The sequence below is a fragment of the Penicillium roqueforti genome, assembly GCF_015533775.1.
Source record: "Penicillium roqueforti strain LCP96 04111 chromosome Unknown scaffold_02, whole genome shotgun sequence".
NCBI classification, from domain to species: domain Eukaryota; kingdom Fungi; phylum Ascomycota; class Eurotiomycetes; order Eurotiales; family Aspergillaceae; genus Penicillium; species Penicillium roqueforti.
The window spans coordinates 1,435,485-1,455,254 of record NW_024067566.1 but is presented as its reverse complement, the minus strand read 5'-3'; the positions used below and the strand labels follow the sequence as shown (position 1 = coordinate 1,455,254).

General features: G+C 48.1%; 4 protein-coding genes across 4 annotated transcripts; 3 read left to right on the top strand and 1 right to left on the bottom strand.

Moving 5' to 3' along the window:
- Positions 1-8,375: 8,375 nt before the first annotated feature.
- Positions 8,376-11,804, top strand: LCP9604111_2022 (putative 1-phosphatidylinositol-4,5-bisphosphate phosphodiesterase Plc1; the record flags this gene model as incomplete). Its single annotated transcript, XM_039069454.1, has 1 exon — positions 8,376-11,804. One exon carries the CDS (start codon positions 8,376-8,378, stop codon positions 11,802-11,804), a length of 3,429 nt encoding a protein of 1,142 aa, XP_038932149.1.
- Positions 11,805-13,269: 1,465 nt separating this feature from the next.
- On the top strand, positions 13,270-15,211 carry LCP9604111_2021 (nucleobase cation symporter-1 family protein; the record flags this gene model as incomplete). The annotated part of the gene is made up of 5 exons (XM_039069453.1): positions 13,270-13,369; positions 13,455-13,525; positions 13,584-13,833; positions 13,884-14,611; positions 14,678-15,211. 5 exons carry the CDS (start codon positions 13,270-13,272, stop codon positions 15,209-15,211), a joined length of 1,683 nt encoding a protein of 560 aa, XP_038932148.1.
- Positions 15,212-16,043: 832 nt separating this feature from the next.
- LCP9604111_2020 (uncharacterized protein) lies at positions 16,044-17,225 on the top strand (the record flags this gene model as incomplete). The annotated part of the gene is made up of 1 exon (XM_039069452.1): positions 16,044-17,225. One exon carries the CDS (start codon positions 16,044-16,046, stop codon positions 17,223-17,225), a length of 1,182 nt encoding a protein of 393 aa, XP_038932147.1.
- An 828-nt stretch (positions 17,226-18,053) lies between these two features.
- LCP9604111_2019 (uncharacterized protein) lies at positions 18,054-19,271 on the bottom strand (the record flags this gene model as incomplete). The annotated part of the gene is made up of 1 exon (XM_039069450.1): positions 18,054-19,271. The coding sequence occupies one exon, from the start codon at positions 19,269-19,271 to the stop codon at positions 18,054-18,056; it is 1,218 nt and encodes a 405-aa protein (XP_038932146.1).
- Between the last annotated feature and the right edge of the window lie 499 nt (positions 19,272-19,770).

The following is a 19,770-nucleotide window of genomic DNA, read 5'->3' as shown; positions in this document are numbered from 1 at the left end:
CTCGCTATCGTGGTCGTATATACTCCAGGAAGTCCTCCGTGAACATCCTTCCTTCTCCACGTCACTTGTTTCTTGACCCATTGGAAGGAGCGTTTCCCTCCAATACGGGCAAGAACGCTCCATCATTCCTTCCAGGGATCTGTTATATTGTAACTTATGAAACTTGATTGACGTCGCCCACAGTATGCATTACAAAGGATTTCAATGCATACTTTGAAGCAAGCAGATAATTTAGCGATGTATCATGTTGTAATTTATTAGGTACTGTCACCGTCGGGTCTTACTCTTGAGTCTTAGGTAACTAGTTAACTAGCTAACTAAAGTGGAATGACTCATTTCGTGAGCACTGAAAGCTTGGGGGAAGATAATGATTCGTTCTAGTAAGAGGTCGACCCAAAGTCACCTGACCGACCCCATGGTTCACAGGTATGTACTTCTTTGTAGCTCATGCGCCAAAATTAAGAGGAGGCTGAATGCAAGCAATACATTCATTCGACACTACCCCAAGCTGCTCCCCAGAATAGACGACAGCATTTAAAACCCACAAGAAACCGCCAAATACCAACTATAGCCCTATACTGTACTCTGTACACGGAGGGATCCCGTACGAATTCCATATTACGGGACATAATACTACTCGTTGCGACAGCAACAGAACCCGCAAAGGACCCACAGCTGCAACAGGTTTCGATACGCCTATCCGCCAGCCACCGTCGTCGTCCCGGGTAGCGCTAGAGGTTCAATGTCAAACCGCCAAGACCTGCGGACCAAATTCGCTGACATTGGCTCCCGGGCGACCCGTGGCATGATTCTGTCAGTAATAGACCTCAAAGATGGCGAAGGGAAGGAACAGCTCGTGTTCGAAGTCATCTTAATTAGATCCTGACATGTCGGGGTTTGACCCTGATCCTTTACTAAATTTCCCGGGGTGGGCTGGACAACCTTCGATGAAAATTCTGGAAGCCACGTTGTCCCACAGGAGCTGAGTGTGGGGTCCGTTTCAAGATTTCAGGTTCTGGGATATGGGAAGGCTCAGATCTGTGACATGTATAAACCGCTAGACGTCTGGCGAATGCTTTGTGTCCCGTATGTTTGGTATATGGTAAAATGCGAATTTGCTTGGTGGATGGATGTGTGGGGATGTGTGGTAGAACTGGTAGAGGAAATGAGTGCTTCGGATAAATTAGATTGAGGTAGCTGCGGGATGTCGGATTTGTTGAGCTAACAGCAGCTAAGCTGGCTTTGGAAGCTGGCACATTGGCTCGACGGCGTTTCCGGTGATATTTTCCTGGTCTTGCTTGCCCCACTGGGGCTGATACCACTGCTTCAGAATGGCGTCAGCCTGCTGCCCAGAGGTCTCTGCTATCCAAGCCATAATCGACTTGCACCAATCGCGAGACTGAGATCAGGTTAGTATAGTGGGGAGTTGTTTTTCTAAGAGCCGGAGCCGCTTGGAGCCGGGTGTCATTCCGAGATATGGGTCCGCAATATCTGTCGGCGATAGATATTCAGCCACGATATCCAACACGACGGGTAATCAAAGATGAGTGGACTGTGAGACATTGTCCCGGATTCTACGGAGTACTCCGTGCTTATGGGTTGTTGCAATCTCTTGATGTTTCCTTTCCCGCTCTCCCGCTCTCCCGCTTTGTCTGAGGTATACGATACGTCGCGTGAAGTATTGCAAGCTTCAAGAAACATATGTGTACTTCCCTTGGTATCCGACTCATGGCCACGTATGCGATCTCCCTAATCGTATGATCGCACGCCGCCTATGAAACGAGCATTCAAAACGCCCGACACCGTGCACGAAATCCGTAAGCCGTGCCTCATACAGACATGGGATGGAGTTGAATCCGGAATCCGCACCGGCAATGAAAAAAAAAGGCACCGTCGTAAAGGTACAACGTAAGAAAGTCGAACAGATCAGCCGTGAGACGAGTGATGGCACCATGCCGGTTCCGGGATAGTTTCCTCTGAAACAAGGATATCATTTCGAATAGGACCGGGACGAGTCGCAATGCATGATTATGGTTACACAATCAGTGACGTGCGAACCACGGGCGCCCTATGATACTGTTGCACCAATATCCTCGGATATGATGGGAACATTCATTCCAAGTTGAGTCACATGCACGGCAGGAAGGCGGAAAAAGGTAAAAAAAAAAAAGGAAAGAGACACACATCTGCCTTCCTGCAGTCGGAATCGAAATGCCCCAGGAGGGGTAGACAATCTCCAGCATCTAGCAACAGCCGGGTCGGTGATTGGGGGCGATGATTCTGAGCCAACGAGAGGTAGCCCGGGGTGTCGTATCAAAGAGAGAGAGGCCCGAGGATGGTGAAATGGCCTCCTTTGCATGTTTATTTTTTTCCATTTCCGTATTAGTGTGGGGTTATACGTGATCCTATGTTGTACAACACAGCCTCGCTTGATTTGCATATATCACTGGAAGCATCGAACACGGATCGAAGGAGTGGAGGAGCGGGACGAGGCTGGGCTGAAAGGGACGAGAGTGGGGGATGTCTGAGACGTGTCAGTTCCTGTGATGGCTTTCTTCTTTGGGTAAGCTAGTGGATAGTATCTGGCATGCACTGTCATTTTCGAAGGTAGAGGCCTGTCGACGTGCATGCGTCAAAGCGGGGTGCTTCTTTTGACTGGCTTCCAAGTTTGGTATAACCCAAAGAAGATGTACATCCGGCCGAGTAGCCCGTCGCCGGGGCTGTATTCCCGGGGGTGTTTGTATGCCTGATAGGTATCTCGAGAGGAAGAATGGCTGTTTCGAGTAAGTCAATCACAGCTTGCATGATATAACCGGGGAAGAAAGTGTACGCGAGGCTTAAGGTGATGGAGCAAGGACCCCAGTGAGGCGCAACGGTTCCATTCCGCTGGGTCTGTATAATTCAATGTTAGCATGTAAGATTGTTATTGGAATACTTGAAAGTAGTCTAAATCGTGCTAGGTAACTCTATTTTGAATGAGTGTTACAGTACAGAGATGGAATATATATTGCGGTTTCCCAAACTAAACATTTGAAATGTTACAGTTATATCATAGTAGTAATGGCACTCAGAAAGGGAGAATATATATTAAATTCTCCAGAAATGGAAATGGAGATGTTCAGCCCCTTCCGTTCTCCTGAAGATCAGACCCATAGCTCAGTACTCAAATTTTCCTTTTATTTGCCTCTTTAAGCAAGAAAAAACGAGTGCCCCTGGAAGGCCGAGCTTCTCAGATCCCGACAAGCTTGCGCTATACTCCGTATGTTGTATGTTGTAATGTGATACTGGGATTTCCAAACTCGGAAGGTCCCAAGGAACATTCGATGTACCTGACTTTTTACGTACTGTACGCGTATCAAAACACGTAATACCGTAACGAAAGAAATTTGGTTCTCGTTGCGTCTTCATGATGTCACCACAATCATTCCAAGGTTACTAACTAATTAACGATTGGGAGTTGAAATAGTATAGGTCGTCCAATTAAATAGATATTCTGGAATTTACGAGAAGATTAGTGTTGATATGAAAGAAATAAGTTTTTTTATTTCTCCTATTAATCCAATCGATCTTACAAAAATAATCCCGGCAATCGAAGCACTCCCCACAGAATCACAAAGGGAACAAAGAGCATAAGAGAGTTTTTTCGCCGAAGGTTTCGTCCCATAGGGAGAGCCCGCCGTCAAAAGTGGGGGGACATTATTTAGGGCTGTTGATCGTAGCAAGGAGCGGATGCAAGATTGACTGGTATGTATTGTTTACATGCACATCAAAATGGAGTGCAGGAGGCTGAATACCTCTGTAGGCAGTATGACGCCATTCAAATCTTGCAGATTACTCTCGAGTCTCGACGATATAAGAAGTCCACGGGTAGATAGGTATCTCCGTCAAGATGAAGAAGAATGACGTGGACTCTATGTTCGATTACCGTTACTACTATATTGACTGTACCAGTATTTTTGACCTTCCAGAAGGAACCATTGGAAGTATTGAGAAACAGAACGTTCCCCTGAGCGATGTCATATATAAAATACACTAGCTTGTACTCTATACGAGAACGACCCTGTCAAGTGGACATCAAATTCCATAAGCCAATGGATGACCCCAAGGATCTTGGAAGCAAAAATAGTAAGACATGTTTTCCTATGTACATACCAAGTCCTAGTTACCGAAACACAAAAATATGTAATTTGAATCTGAATCACCCCCATCATGCTATTAGCCTAGTATAAGTCGCATGTCTCACGTCAGAGCTGGGAATCATTCGTGCAAGCATGGTCTGATAGCACGGTTCTTCACAATAATGTGCATATGCACGAGTCCATGTATAATGTAGGCAAATGGAGTTCGCTAAACAACCCCTCTTCATCCCGTCTGTAACCCCCTAGTCGGATTCTGGTGGAGATCGCTGACTGGCTAGCAACTTTGATTATGGATCATCTAAAGCACCGTGATTAGCGGTCAGGATGTTTTGACCGACAGAAATTATCACATCGCTGTCATCGGAAAAAGTGGCTGTAACGAACGCGCAGATCCTTGCTTCAGCCACCGCTCTTTGTTTTTACCTCATTACTAGGTGGGGTAGCTATATTAGGGCTGACGAGGCACAATGGAATATGGATCAAAGACAGGACTCTTCGGTCTTTTGCAATGGTCTCTTAGACAACGTGGCGGTCTACTTTCTATAATCCAATAATAACAGAACTGGGTTTGATCTCCCTGCAAGTTTTAATCTATTTCGCTGTTGTGCTGTCGCAAGGAACCGAGGGTATTCTTCTAACCCGCCATAACCGCCCTGCACGATGTCACGTCGATAGCGCACAGATATTGGACAGGAGACACGGTCAGCAATAGATTCGGCTCAAAAATGTAGTTTTGAAGTTGCGTGTATACTGGGGCATATGAGTCATTTCATTCCAGCACCGTATTCCCAGCCCACAAAAAAAACAAAGGAAATTCAACACGAGCAAAAAGAAAACTAAAAAGTGACGACTATTTCCCCTTTTAGGTAATTTTACCTTCCCGTCGCCTTTTCCGATCTTGCGGCGTATAAAATCCACAAGGAGAGGCCCGTTCCGAATACGTTGTGAGCGTACGCGGGGCTCCTAGATACTCGATTATCTTATTACCATAGGGGAAATATCCCTAAGGTCTGAACCAAATCCTTGTCGGGGGCTGTTGGTTATCGTCCTTGGATAACGCTAAAGTCCATAACAGCCCACCCGGGTGACGTGCAGGAGCCCAGGATCAGAGTAGCATGAGTAGCCTTTATGGAGGGGTGCTGAGGGATTTCGATTTTCTTTTCTCCGGCTGTAGCGGCACAGAGTTGTGAAGCAAAATCAAGGAAAGGGTGAAGCACGGCATCGCCAGCTCATCAAGTTCCAACGGCTGCGGGGTTGCTGGTGAACCCCGCAGATGTTCCTATGCATTGCGGCTGGTCACACTCTGCATCGTATAGTCTGTGTAACTGTGTGTGTCTTGACAAGACAGGTATAAGCCAAGCTGGAGGATCTGAGACTAAGGTATAAAAAAGGGGGGCTGAAAATACGAAAGCATGGAATCACGCTGCGGGAAGTGCGGGCCTCGTACACGGAGTAGGTAGTGTTCATGACAAAAACAGAGACCTCAAACTCCCCGACGATCTGTTTTTAGTATTTACGTTGGATAATCCACTCGTTCTGCACCGCCTAAACGGTTTTTTCACTGCCACACCAAGCCTCACCGGTTCAGGGATGAGATTTAATTTCGACGTTTCGGCGATGTAGATACCTTGTACTCCGTACCTTTAACCCCCACCAAGGTATTGAATAGGAGAAAATGGTGATATGTGTCGTGATCGACTTCACTCTTTTTTTGTCTCAGGGCTTAGGTGCAGATAGGGCCTGACCAGTCAACAATGAACACAAACACAACCTTGAAGGAAACAACAACACTAGATAAGACCGTGTATCACAGGGAGAACAGGAAAGTCTAATTGAATCTCGAGATCAAAACGCAGCAATCCGAAGGCTCCGCATATCTTCCCCGGACCGCTCTATCGGTATTAAGCGGAAATTTCCTCGGAAGTAATACAGGTAAAGAATGCCTGTTATGGTCTAACAGATACAGAGTAAAAACCTCAAAGTGATTATATTAAAAGTCGACTAGTCGACTAACTGGGCTGCAATGTGGGGGAAATAGAGCCCGGCGGTGCCTCGGACTATAAATCTGAAAGAAATAAACTGCTAGTGATTCTTGTATCCACTATAATCCATAATGTCAAGGAACATTTATGATTATGAAAGACGAGTTCTGAATAAGAGAAAGGGGGAATCCCCTTTTTCACACAAAAGATCCAGGAGAATCTGTCATAGGTTGATTGTAGGGAAATTGTAATTCCCGTCGCTTCAGGGCAACACATTTGAAACACAGATCGGCTCAGTTTGGCCGATAGCATTCCTCAGGAATTCCAAGGATCGTCCAATGGCACCAAGCAACGGGTTTCCGCCTAGCAATCATTCCACATCGTCATCTCATGGTAGGCAGCTCTGTATTTTGATAGGCACTTGGGTATTAAAGTAGTACCTAACTGTAGGGGCATGCCTGAAGGGGATGAGCAATTGCACCTGGTTGTAGTATTTAATCAATTCAAAGGCCCTCTCCTTTTCCTCCTTCTCCCTCTAGAGAATTCTTTGTTACTTTTCTTTTTTTTTCTTTTGAGATATCAGCCTCATTCCTACTGATTGGTTCATCTCTACACTGGGTGAGTCTTGGACATTTGCCCTAATCAGACCACACACACATTTTTCCTCCTATCCCCATCACAACTGGAATATCAGCAGTTACCGCTTGAATCCGATGTCCTTGAATATTTATTGACTCTCCCACAGAAAAAGAAAAAGAAGAACGAAGAAAGAGGTCGAATATCCAAATTACGACATACTTCGGATTGTTACAGAATACCAGTATTTTATCCTTACCGGACAATACACGTATCCGGTACACGATTTCGCATACCGCCGGCTACGTCTATCGTAAGTACCCAGTACCCACCGCAGCTTCAATTTGCGGATTTGGGATTCATGGATTTAATTATTTTCGCTTTTTCCCCCTTCAACCCCAACTCTTCTTCAATTACCTCCCCTCCTTGAAACCAGAAGGAAAAACTCTATACTCATACGACGATAAGGACAACGCAGGTCTTCTCCCTCTCGTCGCATGATCATCCAGATCTTCCGCAAATTTATCCACTCCTCGACTCGCATTCAGCTTGCAGTGATCCTCGAACGGCACTAAATAATCCAGCATCAGCAAGCTCCCTAACTCGGCCCAGTCTCGGATTGCTCCTTTCCTCTTTCGACCGCCTGCATCCACTGCGTTGGCAACTTCGTCGCAAGTGCCGATTTTCGTCGCATTCTCCTATCCTAGCTTCGTTGCGCCGGGGAAAAAGACTCCCTGCACTCTAGCACGGGTACTCCCTCGCCTGCCGCATCGCTAGTCTCCGATCTCAGCCAATTGCGCCACGAACCCTGTCGGACTAGGAGAACCCTTGACTCTTGGGTCTTTTTTATTGCTGCCGCCTGTCCACCTCCGCAAGCACCCAAAGCCGGTTCTTGGGGCTCTTGTCTGAACTCTGGCAAGGATACCTGCATACGCATCACATTCGGCCTTTGACTCGCTTTGGCGCACGCCCTTCAATTTCGAACCGGTCCTGCGCTGCCTTGCCCAATTCACTCGGTGATTCCACGATCAATTGGTCCATACCACAGCACTCCCCGCTTCCACTGCAGAGCAGCAGCTTCCCCCACGCACCGGCAGATCGACACGCATAAGAGAGGGGTAGCATTGGTACCATTGGAAGGACATACAGAGAATCAGCCGGGCTCCAAAAGAAGCAAGACGAGTACTCACGTTCCACTTCCTCGAGGCTGGAAATCATTCCCTGGTTGATTTCGTTTGTGACGTTCTATCCCCAGTGGTTAGCATCGGCTGAGAATATCACTCGTGGGAGATTGGCCGTTGCACAGGGCCAGTGCCCTTTGCAATTGTTATCAGGGACTTTTTTAATCGCTCATATCTTCTTTTGTTGCGATTTATTTCCCCCCGTGAGCTGCTCTCCGGCAGGGCTCTCCGCACTACACCTAATCCAGCCCAAGATGCAGCAGAGTTCAGGAACGGTGAACTTCTGCTGAGGACGTGGCTGAACGATCATTTTTTGCCGTGTCAGAATACTCTTTTGGCTCTGATCGCATAAAATTTGCGAACCTTGACAGCAGGCCGGTCCCATACGCTGTTACCTATTCGTCCATTTCTGAGTCCAGGTGACTCGGACGTTGGCACTTTATACGACAGGCTTGGATTCCTCTATCGACAGCTGAGCTGTCGTTTTGATATTCGTCATGGCTTATGCTACGACTACCTCGCCGACTCTGGATGCTGACACCCAATCCAACTTAAAGCTTGCGACATCTCTCCCTCAACCGACTTCTCTCCGCCATGTTGTCACATCTCGTCCTCCCCCTTCCACACGAGCTTTCACCTCTTCTCCGACCTGTACTCCTACCTCATCCATCCCTGGTCACGGCACACCCTATAGTTTAACCCCTGCTGGCACCCCCCTCTTTGGCCGAGTGAACGGTTCTTCCCTGCCTACGCCAGGCCCCCTCGACCTCGGCGAATCTATCATGGCCGTTCCTGGAAACGCAAACCCTTCCAGCTTTAATGACCCAGCTCCGTCCAAGGCGCCGGGTCTCATGAGACGAATCTCGAGAGGCGCCGCCAACAAATTGACTCGCAGGAGGCAGTCTACCACCCAAAACGAGAAGCGGGACCGGAGCACTGGTCCCATTATCATGCGCCGGCGCAGTGATAGCAAAACCGGTTCCCAACCTGTCCGAGACAGCGCCCTTGATTCAAGCAACGAGGATGAAACCGGTGAAACCTTGGACAACCTGGGTGCATGGGCTGGCTCAGAGGCATCCAGTCTTCGCAGCGAGAGTCGTATTAATATGGCTCGCGAGGCTGGTCCCGTTCCCGCCGTTGCCGTTGCGCCCAAGGTAGACTCTGCTGTGCAGCGAGGCACAGTCCTCACCAAGGTAACCAAGAAACACAGAAAGCAAGTCCGCTTTTTCCTTGACTTAGATGCCGCCAAGGTTTTTTGGGATGTCTCTAATCCAGCCAAACGCTTCTATATCGATGATATCAAAGAAATCCGGGTTGGTGCCGATGCTCGCAATTACCGGGAAGAACATCAGATCCCCGAAGATTTGGAGCGCCGATGGTTCACCATTGTCATTGCGGATTCTGATCGCTCCAAGGGCCGAGCGGTTAAAACCTTGCATCTTATCGCTCCAAGCGACCGTATTCTTGACCTGTGGATCACCACTCTTGAGCATATCTCTCGGTACAGAATCGATCTCATGTCTGGTCTGGCTGGTTCGAGCCAAAGCGAAGCGGTTCTGCAGGCACACTGGCAGCGCGAGATGTCGAGACTTTTCCCGCAGGGCCTCCCTCTAGTAGAGGAGCAAAGTCTCGACCTCGCTGCCGTGGAGAAGGTCTGCCGCAGCTTGCATATCAACTGTTCCAAGAACATGCTTCGGGCACAATTCACTAAAGCTGACGCTGCCTGTAACGGCAGGTTGGATTTTTCTGAATTCAAGGATTTCCTTTTGCGTCTGAAGGAACGAAAGGATGTCAAAGATATCTTCAAGCTTCATACCGCAAAATCGAAAGAAGGCATGACTCTGGAAGAGTTCTTGACTTTCCTTCGTGATGTGCAAAATGAAGACATCGAATCCGACAGGATCTACTGGTCTGCACTGTTCGACAAGTACGTTCGGAGGGCCTCTAAATCTCGCACTCCTTCTGCAGAAGGATCCGACCTTCCTCCACCTGTGTCGCGGATGAACCTGGATGCATTTGCCGCATTTTTGTCCTCGTCCAGCAACGGTGTCTACGCTTCACGTGCTCCCCAGTCGAGATTCGACCGACCGTTGAACGAATACTTCATCTCGAGCTCTCACAACACTTATCTCCTGGGCCGCCAAGTGGCTGGTGCATCAAGCACCGAGGCTTACGTTAGCGCGCTTCAGCAAGGGTGTCGTTGTGTCGAGATCGATTGCTGGGATGGTGCAGATGGACGCCCCATAGTGTCTCACGGGCGGACTCTCACCACCAGTGTCCTCTTTGCGGATTGCATCACCGTCATCAACCGGTATGCTTTTATCACATGCGACTTCCCACTTATTCTTTCTCTTGAGGTGCACTGCAATCCGGAACAGCAACTGGCAATGGTCAAGATCATGAAGGAGACATTCAAGGAACGTCTTATCCTCGAGCCCTTGATGACCAACTGCTATATCCTCCCTTCACCGGAAGAGCTCAAGGGTCGTGTTCTGGTCAAAGTCAAGACCTGTGACGAGAATGAGTTTGATCCCCGCCAAAATACCGGCACCGTCGGCACCCACGGCCGCAAACGCAGTGTTAGTACGCCGTTTGTGCGACCGACGCTCAATGAGACGAGCACGCTAGCTCTTCCCTCGCTCTCGAGTCCTCCTACAATGGGTCCCGTCGACAGCGTTGGCCCTTTGATCTTGCAGGATAGGCGCTCGCTTACTGCCACGAGCATGAGCAGTGCAACTGAAGACAGTGACGGAGCTCTAGTGTCTGTTCACACTGACAAAAAGAAAAAGCGGCGCCAGAAAAGCAAGATTACCAAGCCTCTTTCTGACTTGGGTGTCTACACCCGCGGCTACAAATGGCGCAGCTTCTCGTCTCCAGAGAGCAGACGGTACAACCATATATACTCGTTTGCTGAGCGGTCCTTCGAGAGTGTCTGTCAGAGTCACGACAACAAAGTTGCACTAGAAGCACACAACCGCAAGTACCTTACGCGAGTGTATCCTTCCGGATTCCGACTTCGTTCATCTAATTTTGATCCGAACAAGTTCTGGCGCCGCGGTGTGCAAATGGTAGCACTCAACTGGCAAACTTACGACATCGGCATGCAAATGAACCAGGCTATGTTCGCCGCTGGGACTGATCGTACCGGCTACATCCTCAAGCCTGAGAGCCTTCGCCTCCCGGCTGTTGATGGAAATCAGAAGCGCAAGATGGAGCGCAAACTGGTTCGATTCTCAGTTGACGTTGTTTCCGCACAACAACTCCCCCGTCCACGCACCATCGGACAGGACGACAGCATCAACCCTTACGTTGAGATTGAGATGTTCAGTGCTGATGATCGTGGTCAAAGCTTCGTCCTCGGCGAAGGCGGTATGGATGCTTCCGGGCGCAACGGCATGTCCGGTATCGGATATCCACATCGCCGCCGCACCAAGATCGAGCAAAGCAATGGCTACAGCCCCGTTTTCAATGACAAGTTCAAGCTCTCGCTGGAAACTAAATATCCCGATCTTGTCTTTGTGCGATGGACTGTCTGGAGCTCAATGGACGGCCGCAGTGCAGGCAATAACAACAGTGTGCAGCTGGCGACTTTTACTGCCAAGCTCACCAGTCTCTCGCAAGGTTATCGCTACTTGCCCCTCTACGATGCCAGCGGCGACCAGTACTTGTTCTCGACCCTTTTCTGCAAGATCTCCAAGCAAGATCCCATCTCCGTTCAGCGTCTGGACCTAGAAGAGCTCCGCGCTGAGCGCATGGGCCTTCTACGCCAAATCGGCCAGACCGTCTTCAAGCGCTCCTCATCGGCCGAGCGCGAAAGGGATCAAGCCCATGATCGCAGTGATTCTCCAAGCCCCGAGGACAAGGAAAGCTCTCCTAACCTGACACCCACTGTGTCAACAACGTCGAACTCATCATTCGTGCAATGAGAGTCACATCTTATCTTTCCTCGCCCACTCCTACCACGACCACTGCATTTTTGTGCTGGTCTTTCCTCCCATCCCTCTCCCGATCTGGAATTGTATTCCTATCCATGTCAGCATCAACCAAGGTTCCGGCGTTTGTCTATTCTATCATATCCCACTCTTTGCTTTCATCTGTGCCTGCCTACATTGTCGGGTTTATCACACCATTGCCATCCATACCCGTCACAGCGATACCCCCCAAGTTGCTTCGAGTTTTATTTTTGCCATTTACCATGGGTATTATCTTGTTCATTGTCCTTGTCCTGTTATTTGTCTGCGACAAATCCAGAAACTGATCATCCGGCCATGTATCCGACTGGGAGATGTGTTTGTTTGTATTCTCGTTCGTCCCATCTTTTCTTATTTGTTTCGCCTCATGTATGTGTTTCATTTTTATCTTATTTCTTATGTGTCCACATAGGATTTTTCGGGAACTCGGTTCTGTGTTATTCATCATCATCATCATCATCATCATCATCATCATCATCGCATTTGAGGGAGTCGGCCACATCGGAGAGTATACACGTGACTGGTTCACTGGAGCAAATCTTCTCTTTCATCATATTGTTTATCATCATTGCATAGGGACTTGGGATTTTTTTTCAGGAGGCTCGTTTCACAGTTGATCTGTGAATTCAATTATACACTATTGCACACTCGCATGCCACTTCTGTTTATCTCCATATACTGTAGTATGTATGCGAACATATTATTTATCTTTACTTTCTTTCGCCTCACATGAGATATAGTAATATAAGTAAGCGTATCTGGTACATATGTTGTATATTTCTTTTTTTTTTTTCGCACTGACATCCCAAGTGAGACGCTTACGTGATACCTGGCCTGAGGCGTGGAATCTGGCCTGAGGCATTATACACGTGACCTATCTTATTACTCGATCTCATCGAGTCAACGCCAAGATCTTTCTATCTCCAGGTTTTCTCCATATCAATGTATAGATTAGGGTCCACCAATCACCGTCTCTGATACCATTTTTGATATGGAGACAAGTGGACCCAACATTGCAAGGTTGCGAATTTTCCGGCAAATCCTTGCAGATAACGTCGGGAAGTCTTACTTGAACTCATTCGTTCACTGTCCGTAAGCGGCCATGATAGGCCCATACTGGCTCCGATCATCGTCGATGCTTCCAAAACTAGAGACACTCAGACAACGAATTTCTTATCTCACTCGGGGAAACGAGGATTCACGATGGAGACAGGGTCGCCCCAGAGTCATTCCACGTGGGTAATTGTATAAAGTGACACTGATGTCCCCATTATAATCCCTGCTTCAAGCTTCGTCTTTTGTTCAACTCCTCCGCGATACATTTGCATTATCACTTCATTTGGTCGGTCGACTACGTCACTCTACTGGCAACTATTAGCAACAAGCCTATACGTCCAAGACTACACGTCCACCCGCCAACATGGGCCAGTTCAAATGGATACTCGACAAGCTGGCCGTAGAGCACGAGCAGGGACTCACCAATGCCCAGATGATGTTGACCAACAGTGATCTACGACCAGGTGAGACTCACCATTCTAGGATCTCAGATCCTCCCTTCATCGTGGTCCACAAAGAATGCAAAACTAATTTATGGAAACAATACAGTGGACCCTGAACGACGTCAATGGAGATGGATCAATTTTGTTGCTTTCTGGATTGCAGACTCGCTTAATATTGTCAGTATCTCAAAATGGTGCCCGGTTGAAGCCTGGTGGCATCTAACACAAGATATAGAACACATGGATGATTTCCTCCTCGATGATTGTCGACGGTCTTTCCTGGTGGCAGTCCTGGATCTGTGTCTGGGTTGGATATTTCGTGGCTGCAGGCTTCGTGTGCCTGACTGGACGAATTGGCGCTGTCTATCACATTTCTTTTCCCGTCACAGCTCGAGCTTCATTCGGAATATGGGGTTCTTTATGGCCCGTCCTTAACCGCGTGGTGATGGCTATCATTTGGTATGGCGTGCAGAGTTATATCGGAGGTATGTATCTTTCCAATCCGGTGAAAACACGCGTACTTATACATTACTAGGTCAGTGTGTGACTGTCATGATCGAGGCCATCTGGCCCAGCTACCGGAACCTTCACAATGGTCTCTCTGCCAGTGCTGGCGTCGACACCAAGAACTTCCTCAGCTTCTTCTTGTTCTGGCTGGTCTCGCTTCCAGCCTTGTGGTTCCCCGTTCACAAAGTCCGTCACCTATTCACCGCTAAGGCGATCTACTCTCCCATCGCTGCCATCTCTTTCTTTGCCTGGGCCATTTCCCGTGCTCACGGTCTCGGCCCGATTATCCACAAGTCTAACACCGTCCACGGAAGCGATCTTTCATGGGCGATGGTGAAAGGAATCATGTCGTGCATCGGAAACTTCGCGGCACTTATCATGAACAACCCCGATTTCTCACGATTTGCGAAAACACCAAAGGATGCAATTTGGGCCCAGCTATTTACTATTCCGGTCGGCTTTGGCGTCACCTCATTCATTGGAATCATCGTGTCTTCCTCCTCATCGGTGATCTTCAACGACGGCTACACATGGAATCCCCTTGATCTCCTCGCAAAATTCCTTGATGGAGCCAGTTCCGGCCAGCGCTTCGGTATCTTCGTCATCGCCACCGGATTTGCTCTAGCTCAGCTCGGAACAAACATTTCCGCCAACTCGATCTCGGCAGGTACTGATCTGACTGCACTGCTACCCCGATACATGAGCATCCGACGAGGTAGTTACATCTGCGCCATTGTCGGCCTCGCTATGTGTCCAGTACGTTCTTCCACTTGTTTATTCAATCCCCACATATGACATGACCAAAACTAACAAAATCCACAGTGGAACCTGCTCTCGACCTCAAACAACTTCACAACCTACCTCTCAGCATATTCCCTCTTCCTCTCCGCCATCGCCGGCGTCATGATCTGCGACTACTACATCGTCCGCAAGGGCTTCTTGAACGTCAAATCTCTCTACAGCGCGAGCAAAACAGACTGCTACTATTACAACGGCGGCTTCTCCTGGCGTGCCTATACCGCATACATTTGCGGTATCCTGATTAATATCGTTGGCTTCGCCGGTGCCGTGGGGCGCGAGGTTCCCATCGGCGCGGAATACATCTACAACATCAACTATTTCACCGGGTCCATTGTTTCCGGTGGCGTGTACTTCGCTCTGACGTGGTTCTTCCCCGTCCCTGAGACAAGTGCTACCTGGAACGAGGTTGACATCGATGCTGAGGATCTCTCCGTTTCATACGGAAAGGACCCCAATGACATGGAGGCTCATGGTTATGCTGAGCGGAGGTCGTTTGATGATGCGCTTGGGTTGGATGATCGGAAAGGTCCGAATACTTCGGACAGGAAGCTTTGAGAGCGGACTTGAGTTTTTGTTTATGGACGGCATCTTCTTTTGATATTTGTTTTCACTGCTGCTGTTGCTGTCGAGCGCGCTTGAATTTATATAATTAATTCCCTATCTGCGAATAAATTTACGATGACATGATAATATTTGACTGCTTCCTAGTTCCTTGGCTTCTAGAGATGGATCTTCTCCGGGGTTTATGAGTCAGACATTCATTCATTCTACTAATAATAAGATCTAGGAACCTCGATATCTCTGAACAATTAAGTATTCATAATCACACTCTCGCTAAGAGCTCATACACTCTTAATGCATGCAAGTATTGACCTATGAAATATCAGATGAAAACCCCGAGGAATAATAGAAATAAATTAGATAAAACTGAAGTCTCTTCAAGTAGACGCGTGTTTTGTATATATAGTTGATAAAGACATCTAAGAGAACAGCCAACAAGACTGCTATTCTTGCTAATTTAAACTGCTTTACTTTGATAAATCAAGTGATTCTCTAAATAGGTATAGAAAGGTGGTTCACTTCACTTTTGGGACACGGGCGTCTAATCTATGGTTCAAGGCCGACTATATAAACAGCAGTCGCCTTGAGTCTCTGTCTTCCTCTCTTCACACATCTACACCTATCTACATACTTTACAAGACTTTTCAACTCTCTTCTTTACACCTGCTAACGCTTCAGTTTATCCTACTTGAAACTTGTCCTTTCCCTCTTTTCTCCACCGTCGTCGCTCAGACTGTCACACTCAGCATCAATTCTTTCCCACCTTTCACAACGTGAGTACTAAGCGTGAACCAATCCGTACTCTGGACTAACATCGCTTAGCACAATGGCCGAGCCGTCTGATCCGGTATCGCCCACCACGTCTCACCATTCTGCCCCGGTTTCATTCTCATCCACTACGACATCATTCCCTTCGAGAACACCTCTGGTTCACCACCTCCCAGCCCTGAAAGCAGACCTAAAAAAGGTATCAGCAGCTCGTGGCAATGTCCACGATCTGAAAGTGGCAATCCTTGTACGATGGGAAGATGACAATACTGGCGCAGACAAAGACATCACCACTATGGGCAAAGTGATGGAAACCTTCGGCATCCAGTATACCGAGTACATTGTGAAATCATCAGATACGATACCAAGTTGGAATCTTCAAGGCAAGATCCGCGAAGTCATGTATGACTGTCATCGTTCCAAACGGCATTCCTTATTCGTATTCTACTACGTCGGGCATGGAATGATATCTGACGGGCGTCTGTCTTTTGTCTCCGGCAAGAGGTCTATGCCATGGTCCCGCATTCGTGCAAACTTTTGGGACGAACCGGATGCTATGAAATACGTCGATGTACTCGGGGTACTTGATTGTTGTTACTCTGGTGCTGCGACAAGAGCGCAGCAGACAAGAACGATCCAAATGCTGGCGGCCTGTGGTGCCAATGAGGGAACAAATCCTCGAGCTCAGACAGTGTCATTTACTATGCGACTATTCCGTGCAGTTCAGCACTTCAAAGGCCAATCAAGTGTGACCACAGCCGCCTTATTTCAAGAAATTCAAAGACAGAAACCGCCCCATGCTCCAAATGCTGTGATGGAAACTATTAGCGGTACTCAGCCGATCAGACTTGTGTTCAAGAACTACACTATCCCCTCGCGCATTCCTCACCTTTCCTCGCATGCAAATGAGAAACATGTACTTGTCAAACTGACTTTGCATGGTCACAGCCACATATCAGGTCATAGCGACGTCCTACAAGGCTTCCAAAAAGCGATCCAAGATCTACCGCCCAATATGAAAGTGGAGATTTCGGACGCGTACGAGACTGATGAATCCATTTTCCTTGTTATGGGGATGTCATGGGAAGCTTGGGCGCTTTGGACCATGGTGACCCATTTGGACTTCATAGGTGTCACTCTTGGCCCTTCCCTGATGCCCAGGCGTCTTGAAGTTCCAGTTCGGGCCGTTGAAGAGAATTTGCGTCCTCCGCCTGGAAAAGGAAAAGGAAAAGCCGAATAAACTGCGAGCTACCTTGAACTTTCTCTCTCTTTTTTTTTTTGCTCAATTTACTTCATTTTTTCATTCGCTACTTTCTCTTGTTCTGTGACCTAGGTTGATAATATACCGGTCAATGGCTCGGAGTAATCAGTTATTTCCGAGGGTATTAAATACACTTTTCAAAAAAATCAATCTCTGCCAGGAGCTCTAGCTGTTAGGGGCCCTGGCTATGTAGTAAAGCCGCGGGCCTGGAAAGGAGTTATTTCTGTCCCCAAAATAGGCTCACTACCATTTTTACGAGCTATCTCTACTTGAAGGATAAACTTATTTGCCTAGAGGAAGTATAAAGAGTACACCTATCACTCCTATTTATTGACATTGTGTGATGTATGTGTGTCTATCATTCTTCAAAGCTCGGAGGCTGTCCAGTCTCTGCTTTTGTTTCAACTAGAAGCTGGTGCAACTGATAAGCGTGTAGGTTCCTTCTTTAAGAAGGTAACATAAGTAGGTATCTGCTCTAAGCATCACCACCATAATAGGCAAGTACGCCTGCGCCCTCGGCGCCGCCCAAGAACAGCCTACAAGAAGCTGGCGACAGAGCGATTCAATTCGAACGAGTTCTGATGCGCGAAAATGGCGCATGATATGAAGGCCGGATCGAACAACGGAAAGAACCATGTAAGGCTTCTTTACCTCGGGTCAATTCCCCAGTATTGTTTCTCCTATCTAGACGCCAGACAAGCAGTGGCAGGGTAAATAAGTTCATAATTGCCGACCCATGTAGAATAGTAGATTCAAGTTAGCAATTGAATTGAGCAAACCAAGGTTCCGGATCGATTATCTCAAAATTTACATTGTGATCGGGTTGAAGCTCCGATCCAGCTGCCGTGCGACTAGGTCTTCCCAATCCTTATCCGTGAGGACAAAGGACAGTGCAAACCACATATGGTGGCCAATCCCAAACACCAGCCGAAATCCCAAAGCGTCCATCCGAGTGGCACTCCAGAAGATCAGACCGTACGGGCGAAAGGCCGCATAATCCACGCATCGCAGCGGCGAAGTTAAAGAACATCGAGCTGCACTCAAAGACATTGCACCATGCGAGGAATGATAGTCATGTATATAGGTCTTTTCGTCCTCCCATTGCTCATCATTCAACGGTGTATAACATGGGTAGTAAGAAAGGTATTCCGTTGAAACCGGTCCGGAGGCCAGCCATGAGTACACGTTTTCACGTCGTCCGGCCTGACCATCTAACCAGGAAAGAGTCGTGGCGATCTGCTCCAGCTGGCCACCCTTCTCGCCCTGAAAGACTTTCTTCCAAAAGTCCTCGACCGTATCGTGCGACGAAATCTGGAAGGTTTCTGATCGCATCGAGACCACGGAGAAATTCGCATACATCTTGCGCAGTTCGTAGAAGATGGCAATACAGAAAAAGCTCTCGAGCAGGCGCTGCTCTTCAACCCACATCATTGGACCAACATCAACCGGCGTATAAGGGATCCCCTGCGGACGATGGCTGGGCCCAAGCCTGCGTGTATTGATATATAAACTTTTCTTCGGTAAGTGCTCGATCCGGAGCTGGAGGGACTTCGCAACCAGTGCGTGGAATGACGCATGCACGAGGCAGCGCAACCGGGACATTAGCGCGAGCAGCCGACACAGAACAGCTGCTGGCGTCGACGGTGATATGCTCCCTAAATTCGGTGTTAGGCGGCCGAAACCATGTCTCGCAAGGTATCGCAGGTTGTCGAGGACACTCGGGTTTCCGGCTGTTTCTTGCTGTTCGTTCTGTTCAGTTGGCTGCTGTTGCCGCCTTCTTGACTGCTCAGCCCAGATGATCACCAGTTGCCGTACATCACGCTGCACAACCGGGAACAGGCTTCTTTCGTGGGCCGTGTTTTCGATTATGGCATCCACAATCCGGGCGAATAGGTCATTGTTTTGGTGCAGGAAGGTTGCGACTTCCGTGGATGTGTTGTGTAGTCTGTGGAGCGACGGTAGATCTGGCAGAGCGGACAGGACATTTTGCAGAGCAAACCAAGGGAGTCGGCTGAAGGGATCCATCCTATCTTGTTTGTTCGGGCAAGAATAGAGATAGATCATCCTTTGATAACGATTTGAACGCAGGTACGAAAAGTGTATTCCGCTTCAAACGAGCTTCCACGAAAAGTGTGCTTTACTCCGGTCAAAGCATCATCTTAGACACGCAGTCATTGTTGTAGCTTGAACAAAATCCTCGGGGCAAGCAAGTTAATATAGGGGCAATAGTATAACTATATTCCAGCGGTCCAATGATAAACTATCTAGACGTCCACACACGTGATGTTAATTACCGGGAACCTCTGCCTGGCATCTTGAACCTCAGTTTCTTTTTCATGAACGGTGTCATATTGCCATGGTTGTCCTCCAGTAGATGACAGTATTTGGTAATGTGTTTATATCTTGTGTGCCTACGGGTTCTAAAGATTTTTTGGCGCTAATGGAATTCATCTACAACATACTCCGTATGTCCAATGGGGTTACAGGCGAATTCACCAGAGATATCCATGGATTTCTCTTTCTA